This window comes from Priapulus caudatus, unplaced genomic scaffold (genome assembly GCF_000485595.1).
Source record: "Priapulus caudatus unplaced genomic scaffold, Priapulus_caudatus-5.0.1 Scaffold824, whole genome shotgun sequence".
Classification (NCBI taxonomy): domain Eukaryota; kingdom Metazoa; phylum Priapulida; class Priapulimorpha; order Priapulimorphida; family Priapulidae; genus Priapulus; species Priapulus caudatus.
The window spans coordinates 119215-129503 of record NW_014577885.1 but is presented as its reverse complement, the minus strand read 5'-3'; the positions used below and the strand labels follow the sequence as shown (position 1 = coordinate 129503).

The window sequence follows — 10289 nt, the reverse complement described above, 5'->3', positions numbered from 1 at the left end:
ACAGGATTAATAAAGTTGCGATACAGTCTTCTTTCCTAACAGCTAATGCACGTGAATCAAAAATAAGCAATGTATAATATAAACGTTTTAATAACTGATAAATACATTAATTTACAGACCATCGACACAACTACTATATATATATATATATATATATTGTTATTCAAATCCTATGTGAACATGTGAGCACACGAGGATATCAATCTGAAAAGATTATCTCTAAATTTCTCTCGCGTACCTACGTTCGTCTAATAATCAGGCTAGATAAATATGTTCGTTCGCTGTTCTATAATCGTGCTGAGTTGATACATTTATTTGCTCTTCCGTTATTTATTAAAGGTGTCGATAGGATGTCAAGTGATATCTGCGAAATGATTGGTACACGACCATCGGCCTACTGGCGGACATGTTGGAAATTCATCGCACCTCCTTTTATTCTGGTCAGCGAAATTCTCTTCGATAAAATCAAAGAGGGTTGTGTCAAGCGAGGATGTGTTATATGAAAATCATTCCTCTGTGAAAAATTCTGTTGAAATTTCGCCTTCTGTCAACGCATCTAGATGCAATTGAATATCTACATTTATTCACCACATGTCCAGTGAATTTATATTACACTGCAGCGTTGTTTTTTTAATAACTACATACAATTATTTAGCACATATCCAGTGAATTTATATAACACCGCAGCGTTGTAGTTTTAATGATTGATACCTGCAGTTCATGCGTCGAGCGGTTTGCTCTGGCCCTGTCGCACGAGCCGCCTAAGTACACGATGGTAACGGTTATGCCGGCGAGCGTTGGGCAAACGCTCTGGGTTGGATCATCGCAATGGTCGTCTGTGCTTTGATGATTCGGCCACGCCATGGCGCTCCTAGCACGCTCGCAACGAACACCATGGCGAGTACGCTTTCTCGAGGTAGTTGTGCGGGCGTTGTTGTGTCCATTAATTTCAGAAGGGATGAATTGTGCGATGCGATTAGAATGGTATGTATTGTTTATGTGCGGGGTGCTTTTTTTAAACTTTAGGCTAAGCAAGATGCAACTTGCGGAATGACTCCAGCTCAATGATATCTAGGTGTTCGAGTAGCACGTCTGATAAATGATGCGGTGGGAGATCTAGGCGACTCTCTCTTGGAAGTGTATAGGTTGCGGGAACGTGGCAAGAGAGTTCAGTAGCAAGAGCTAAGACCGCGCACACATTGCAAAATATCTAAGAAGCAAAGACGTTTACATTTGTTTGTATATTGCTCACAGCTGGGTCTGTGAAAAAATATGGGTGCGTCGACCCCACCAGTAGCTCGTTAGATCCATGTGTCTAGACGTGGTGATCGTTGCAGAGACTCCTCGGTACGTCGATCAGATTCCGTTGGCGAGACCAAGAGGCTGCTGCACGACCGTGAAGAATCGATCAGGACTGAAGTGGCGAGTCAGCGGAGGAGCAAATGGGGCCGCAGTCTAGCCTGCCGCAACTGCACTAACGTATGCTAGACGAGGCCATTGCGGGCCGTGTAACTGGCAGCAATGTAGCTAGAGCCGACGGACTTGTAGCAGGTTTATTTAACCGGCCGCATAGTTAGCGCGTTTACCGGTAGAATAGCCGTAGGTTAAGGCAGCACGCAGCGGTAGGGTAACAGCAGGCTCCGCATAGACAGCAGGGTAGGTAACAGAAGTAGATAAGAGCAGGGTAAGGTAACAGAAGGGTAGCAGGCATCTAGTGTAGGTGACGGTCGCAGTAGGTTGCACCCTACAGAAGCTTTGTCTGGCATTTGGATTCTGTTTCGTTGGGTATTCCCCATAGAGTAGCCGTACTTTCAAGTACATCCCCTGCTATAACCGCTATAGCGTCCGCAGGACAGCCATACTGCAAACACATTAAAGCCATTGTATCGCGAAACAAGGATATTATACTAGGATCAGGTAACGCTAGGTTATTAGTAGGTTTCAATAAAAGTACGGTGCCTCAGTGTTTTATTTTGTTTATCTGTACACATAATGGTCTAATGCGCCACACGCGCCATTTTAGCGTCCGTCGTAAAAATATAATTGCCTCGTTAACTTGTTATCGCGCTTTTAATACGGGTTTAGGGATGCGGCCGCTACAGGTTTCATATAACGGCGACGGTTTTTTACCACTTTGGTTATACCGCAATTAGAGGGTAATTATTGCAGGGCGGTGTGAAATTATTGTACGCAGATTAGGCATGGCGATGAAAGTTGACCCTCTTAATAGCAACTCGCAGTGTTTGAGATATCAATTCGAGCCGTCTGCGCAGGTATATAAGGAAGTAAGGTGGCACCGTGTGTATAGAAAATATGGTATCATTTATTCCGTCGTGGATATGAAACCTGGCGTTCTATGGCAGGCTAAGCTACGAGAGAGATTCATGATAAAACTAGGCATCATAGCCCTGTTTCGTAATGTCTAACAAGCAGTTCAGGGCAATATATAAGCGTGTAATATGGATATGACAGGATATTGTGGGCTTGAATAATGTAACGTCTGGTAGTGTAATAGAAAAATGCGCGTAATGGAATATATATATATATATAAGGATAACTTCGTGTAAATGGCAGCAATGACTGCTAGATAGCATTGTTTAACTCAGACACGTTTGTCTCGATCTGTTCTAAGTGATAGTGTTGTTACGTGAAATGTCGGCGTCATGTGTCCGTTAATATATTAAGCAGAATTATGGATATATGGAAATAATCGTAAAATATTTCCTTTCGTTTATTACCGTTGTCGTTATAATTTGGGTTGCCTAATTTAATTTTGCGTATTGAGATGCAAACGATTTAAAGAGACGTGCTAATTATGCTGTAGACAGTTCCACCTTTGGATCGTTGTTTACCCATTATAGTTTATGAGCATAAGATACTACTTGACATGGAATAGCATAGAGCAACCCTTCGTATCATATATATATATTTATGTGTCTGTGTGCGTGCGTCGTGCGTGCCGTGCGTGTGCGCGTGTGTGGGTTGTGTGTGTATGTAGAAATTAAAGCTTAATTTATGCCCGCAATTAAAGTTACATTAAGACTGGTAAGCGTTCGGCCTAACTCTCCAAAAGAGCGCGTAACAGCCGAACGTAAATCACATTTCTAATATCTTATAGTAAAACATGAGTTTTGAAAAAAAAATTTCCTGGTTTGGAAACTAAATTGGTCTGGTAATTTCTTTAATCTTTCTCATCTTATTTCCTTAAAACCCCTCATATATATATATATTGATAGATATATAGTATAGGTATATATATATTGATAGATATATATAGTGTGGGTGCGCGTGTGTATCTACTTGTGTGTCTGAGTGGTGCGTTCGTTCGGGCGGTTTCATTTGTTACAAATACTGATTTAAAACGCCATACGTCTACGCGATGATGATGATACTATGCATGGTTATATATGGTTTTTGTCTAAATCAAGACGATAACCTCTGTAGTACGCACATGCATTGTGTATCTAGCTAGTATAATATACATTGCGAAAAAATAAACTTCTGAATTGTTCAGTGTAGCGATTACAGAAAGATTACTTTTTGCGATCCTTCCTCTGTGTATTGTGATTCAAGTGTATTATACTACTTTATTGCATACTATACATGCTACAGGATTAATGAAGTTGCGATACAGTCTTCTTTCCTAACAGCTAATGCACGTGAATCAAAAATAAGCAATGTATAATATAAACGTTTTAATAACTGATAAATACATTAATTTACAGACCATCGACACAACTACTATATCTATATATATATATTCTCCGCATATAACCCCGTTATACTGCTGTATTCTACTGATGTATACGTTGTTCCATGTGAAGCCTAAATGAAAGTATTGCGGTAGAACACCGGATGACATTATAAAGCAAATATTATATAAATGCGTGAATAGACAAATCCGGACAAATATCAGGACAAATACCACCCGGACAATCATCCCCCGAACAATTATTCCCGGACATTTACCCCCATGCCATTCACCCCCGGACAATTACCCCCCGGACAATCACCCCCCGGACAATTACCCCCCGGACATTTACCCACCAGAATTCTCATATCATAAACTATAGAAGGTGAACTAAATATTTAAGACGACGACAGTATGGTTTAATGTGTAGCTACACGAGAGTTGAACGCGGCTGCAACCTTATTCAGTATGCAAATAACTTTCGACGCCTAATACTTGTTACTGCTGCTTGTGCTCATTCACAAACTATGCGAGTGGCGCCATCTAACAAATTGCCCCGTTAAAAATCGAACGTACTTGAAAGTTAACATTCAATATATGGCCAATCAAATAGCAGGCTTTGCAGCTTGCTCGCCTTCAAGAATGACTATATGAACTAGATGCATTTAATGTTTTGGTTGCGTACCCATGGAGTTTTTGCACGTGCATAATCTACGCTGTATTGTAACAAGGCTGTAACAAACATGTAAGGTAGTAAGTGCACAATGCTGATCCAAATGGCCGCATTTAACATGCGTGTTTAACGACTATACATTAAGAAATCAGACGCTAGCCTGTGGGGTTGGGAGCTGCTCTATGAGTGGGTCGGGCCGGCTTTTTTCTATTTATAATATCCCTATACTGGTAATACACGTTCACGAATAAAGGTGGTTTCCTACGGGGAGAGAGTGCCTGCCCGCCGCCTTGGACAGTCTGAGGTGTTCCCTCCGCCAGGGATGCACTGCTACCAATCTGATCACTGGTGAAGTTGTCATCGCTCTCCGACGACTCGATGTTCTCAATGATTGAAGACGTCTGACCAGCTATGACTCCTGGGTGCTCCTTCTCCTTCTCTGGTGCGTTCTCTTTGCCGCTGTCCGGCGAAGTGTTTGACAGGCCATCGTTGCCGAGCCCCGGTTCACTACTCGCATCTGATTCTGTCTCCAGGCTTCCATTGGGATCAATCAAAATGGCCGTTTTCGGATTGAAGCGTATCAGCTCTGGAACAATGTTCCTGCGATTGAGGACACTCACCGCGAGCTCTTTACGCTGCAGGGAGAACGATCCAGGCGCGTATGTGTGTGAAGGGCCCTTGACTAGTGCGGCGACGGGGCCTACTGTTTCAGGTGCCGACGAAACTACCTCTACGCCAGATAGCAGGTTTCCTATTGGATCAGGGACACGTGACGTAATAGGCGCGTCACCTGTTCCAAACTCGAAAAAACCATCGTCATCGTCGGGACGACTTTCGGAGACGTTTACGCCGATGGGTATCACTCTGCCCAATAATAATCGTAGTATCGAGTGCGTATCTTCCTCTTCTTTTACCGTCGTAGTTGCGGCAGGCTGGACCGAAACGTTACTTGTTACGGTAGAGCCACCCGGGCGCGTCCTGCGCTGCACTATGCCTGCGAGGCGCTGGAGCAGTGCCGTACGCGACAGGTTGCTGGTCGGTACAAGAACTCGATCAATATCTGAAGTGCGGACAAGCTCATCTGATGCAACATCGTTAACGTCGCCCACATCAGCAGCAGTAGCAGCAGCAGCAGCAGCATCAGCAGCATCAGTAGCATCAGCAGCAGCAGCAGCATCAGCAGCATCAGTAGTGTTTCTCTGTAGAGGAAGTTTGAGTGTCGGCACCGAATCGACCCCACTTAATTCCATCCGCTGTCTTCGAGGTAATACTCGAACCCATTGAGAAAGTACGTCAACCCTGGCAATCTCACCTGGTGTGCGGATGCCGGTCACCGTCCTACTGCCAGCTGGTCTAAAAATAACACTTTTCGTATCACTAAATTCATATGATTTGACCGATTCTCCGTTTTCGCCCTTTATAAACCCTTTAATCCTGATAGAATGATCGGCTACAGTACTGTCAGAATCGTATCCTGTTGTGGGCGTTGTGCTCACGACTGGCGATATATAAACATCTGTAATATCACCATCTATAATATACTTTGACTCCTCGCGTATTCTATCATCATCGTTCATCGTGCCTTGCAACGTGGGCGTGGTATAAGTGTCTTCCACTGTAGGCTCTTCGGTGTGATATATAATTGTTTGAGTAATTTCCGAGGGAAGGTTATCACTCGTAACCGGTGGAATAGGCCCACGCTCTATCGTCCCTAGTGCTGGCGTTTCTGTAGTAGCCGTATCGTGTCCCTCGACATGGAATACATCTGTTGGCTCAGCTCTCTTGCTAAATGGTTCTAACCTGGATCGTCCAGCTGCACTTGGCAGTGGCTCCGAGGCGGCTTGTGAAGACTGTACCTAGCAGATGATAAAGGTATGGCTTGCATAACTACTATATCCTTATACTCCTAGTTCCAAATGTCTTACTTTATCTTAAACATTGTAAAAAAAAAATGGTTTCAATGTTGACATTTACTTTAATCCGAAAGTACAAAATAATTATATGATTCAACGAATTGATCAATATTTAGGTCGCAATTACAATATGATTCATTATAACTGATTGAATTTTGCCCAAAAATCATACACTCATCTGATAGTCGTTTAGTGGCTGCTTCCTTTCTCTCCTGCCGTAGAAATTGAAGAACATTGGTGGCACGAATTTCGGAGGTTGTAGCCGAGCGCGCACATCGGGATGAAGTTTCCTCTCGATGCTACTTAAAGGAAGTGTTGACTTAGCGCTGTTCGTCTCTACTGCCCGGAGTTGATCGCCAGACATCTCTAGCTTTTCTTCACTCGCATTCGGTTGCGGTTGACGACGTAAAGCCTCTAGTTGTAGCCTGGCCTTTCCACCGGGCACGGCATTCTGAGTGAGTGATCTAGCACTGTCAGAAATCGTATTCGCGCTCCCGAATTTGGTCGAGTCCGGGAATAAGCCCATTATTCCAACTGCTGTGGGCCGTACTCTGTTGTGTACAATGTCAGTCAATCGTGAGAGCACGTCAGATGTACCACCGGTCGGTGCTATAATAGGTGCTATTCCAGCAGCCGATGAAATGGCGCCGGAAGCAACACCTCTCACGAGCGTCTCGGCTTCTGAGGTCGTTCTGTCCTTTAATGGAAACGTGCGGAAACCTGAGGGAATGCTTGCTGATCCTAGAGGGATGCCGCCTACCACACGCGAGTGTACACGCCCTTGCACGGGCGCGTCACGTGAAGGTGATTCCGGTGGGAATCTAGTTGCAGTACCTTGTGAAGTACGTGGCAGAGATTGACTGTCGGGAACGGAACCAATAACTGCTGGGACAGACGAACCAACATTGCCTCTCGCGATGTCAACTGAACGCATCTGTTCGTCAGAGGTTCCCACGGGAATAGTTGTCGAAGAACAACAGCATTTGTAACATCGGCGACTCTCGGTCTGTCCACAGTACCACGGATAATGGCATCGTTTTTTCGCTATTGGAATTTTCTGTCCGTCTTTTATGAACGTGGAATTTTTAGTTTGAGAAGGAACACTAGCCATATTCAAAATGACGCGTCCCGAATCAGCAATGCCTTGTTTTCGTACACCAGTGGCAAACCTCTAGCGGTAGTCTGTTTTCGCTACTTGACAGATCAGTGCCACTAAATAACGTAGGATCCCCGGATACAGAATCTTCTTCATTAAATCTATTTAGTTCTGGGAATAATCTTATGATGCCAGTTGCTGTCGGCCGTACTCTGTTGTGTACGATGTCAGTCAATCGTGAGAGCACGTAAGATGTACCACCGGTCGTGCTATAATAGGTGCTATTCCAGCAGCCGATGAAATGGCGCCAGAAGCAACACCTCTCACGAGCGTCTCGGCTTCTGAGGTCGTTCTGTCCTTTAATGGAAACATGAGGGAACGTGAAATGGTTGCAGATCTTAGAGACGTGTCAATCATCTCAGAGTCTTCTTGCGTTGTCGCGGCAGTAACACGTGGCCGTGTGTTGGATGCTCTATTGGTGTCTTTCTCTACGTCCGCGGAGTTCTCTGATTTTCCAACCGTTGGTACGATGAGTCTTAGCGAATCGCCAGCACTACTCGGTCTGTCCACAATCCCACCGATGACAGCGTTTATTTTAGATATGTGTGTTTTCTGACTGTTCCCAGGCGTATATACTGGTGCTTGATTGTTCAGATCACCACTGTCATTGCTTGTAGCTGAAGCGTCCCCGTTAGAAATGGATTTAGCAGCTGTCGATGATGCGTTGTCAGTGTCAGATCTAACTGAATGTTCTACTGGTTTATTATCTGCTGTAGATTTACCTATATATACTATTTCTGGTTGTAGTCGCGTTAACGGCACACGTTCGTACTGACTTGGTTTACTGTAAAATGTGAACACCATCGGTGGCATGACCATTTGCGTTGTGGCTTTTTCATAAACTATATTGTCAGTCTCACCTTGTTCTACGAACACATTCTCTTTCCTCGAACCTGCAACTCCTTGCGTTAAAACTGATCCTACCCGCGCCTCGTCTATTCCATTTTCTTTTATTGGTGAATTGATGTCAGATGTTTTCTGCGTGCTAACGTTAGCAGAATTAACACGTTCATCGTATCTAATTTCTGGGCTGGTTATCCTCGGCGTGACATGGCCGTCTGTTTGAAATATTTCTGTCTTTGTGCGAATCGCATCAAGCATGGCAACGTGATTCGAGTCAGATTTAACAGCATCACCCTCGCTTGTTTCCACGTCTGTCTTTGGATCCACAATGAGTCTAGCAGAAGCACCAATCTCAGAGTGCAGCACTGGAGGTATCTCCTGATACTCTGTGCTGCTTACACTTGGAGGGGTGACCAGTACAACAGTTGCCTGCATGTTATCTACCTGTTTCTGGTTCAGAAAACCGGTGTCTCCCTCCCTCAAGCGTATGGTTTCTAAGTGAGTTGGTTCTCCAGAATCCGATTTTATATTTGACTTGACATCGTACACTTTCGATGAGGTACCATGTATGGTAACGATGGACCCATTTGTGATTCCCATTACTATTGATGGCATTGATCTCACGCGTGTCCTACGATTACTTGCAGCTGGCTTTCCATCCCTAGTGGAATCCTTTGCCTGTCCATCTCGGGTGGCAATATAGGGATTCAAGAGCTGGTATTTAAGATTCTGTCTTCCAGCGTTTAATAGTGGCGTGGAACCATCCCCGTTTGTCTCGGTGTCTAAAACTCTGCTCTCAATTTGGATGACACGTTGCTGATTGGCAGTATCGTTTTGAGTTTCTAACTGAGTGTCTGTCTCAGCCATGACTTGTTGTGTAGCATTTTCAAGAATGATTCGTGCATCAGCACCGATAACAATACTACGATGTTTGACGTCCATACGAACACCAGTGTTTACATATGTGGTGTAATTAGTTGTTGGTGATTCGGTTGCAGATGGGGTGTGTGCGTATAATTGTATATAGTCAGGGCGAAGTGCTCTCGTTATTCTACTTACGCTATTACGACTTTGTTTAGTAATTTCATCATCTGAACTATCTCGTTCAGATGCGTGCTCGGTGCTTGTACGTTTCGGTTCATCTGTGCCTGTCGGTGCTGTGCCCATGGGCGGCAAGATGCCTAGTGAGTCTGCAGCTTCGGATTTCGCTGCAGCGTCTGACCTCTCTTGTTGTTCTGAGTTTTCTTGCTCAGAAGGAAATGTAGGGTTACCGGTGATGTGAGTTCCAGTATCTGTGGCAGACATTTTCATTCTCTCAGGCAATGTGGCTATCTTGGTTTTAACTAATTCGGCAACCTCCTTAGGAAAACAAAATTCACCGAAGCAAGCGGTTGCTGCATTTACTTCAACGTTTATTTTTTGCTCGTTTGCTTCAGTATCTTCGTGGCCTATCACGCCATCACTGTTCACATCCACTTCAATTGGTCTATTTCCCGGTGATTTATTGGGTGTGATACGAGTATCATCAGTACTTGCATCAATCTGTGAAGCGTTCTCCCTTTCATTGTCATCATCTGTTAGCGTTAATTCACCACTGTCATCATTTGCTGTTGTCTCAGCAAGAACCAATTCTGCTAACTCACGTGGCAAACATAGCTTTCCAAAGCAAATGGTATCTGGTGTTTCTTCCGTACTTATACTTTGATGTGGCTTCGAACCATCTTTCATCTGTCCAGTTGCCACTGTACCAGGCAACGTATGATAACCATTAACTTTGACATTCATATCTATCGCACCCACACCTTCCACTTCCTTAGCACGCGGCGTTTCCTCATCATCAACTATTTTCTCCTCAGCAGGTGTTTCTTCAGCATCAGGTACGTTCTCATTACCAGGTATTTCCTCATCATCAGGTGTTTCTCCGTGAACAGGTGTTTCTTCAGCATCAGGTACGTTCTCATTACCAGGTATTTCCTGAGTATCAGGTAAATCATTATCCTCAACTAGGGGCTC

General features: G+C 44.2%; 1 protein-coding gene across 1 annotated transcript in view; it reads left to right on the top strand.

The window, feature by feature from the left end:
* LOC106813785 (sodium-dependent dopamine transporter-like) overlaps positions 1–1459 on the top strand; it is a 13773-nt gene extending 12314 nt beyond the window's left edge. The window contains exons 10-11 of the mRNA XM_014818008.1: positions 303–474; positions 1338–1459. Coding sequence (XP_014673494.1) covers positions 303–474; positions 1338–1459 — 294 coding nt within the window. The remainder of the gene's footprint in view (positions 1–302; positions 475–1337) is intronic.
* The last annotated feature ends 8830 nt before the right edge of the window (positions 1460–10289 follow it).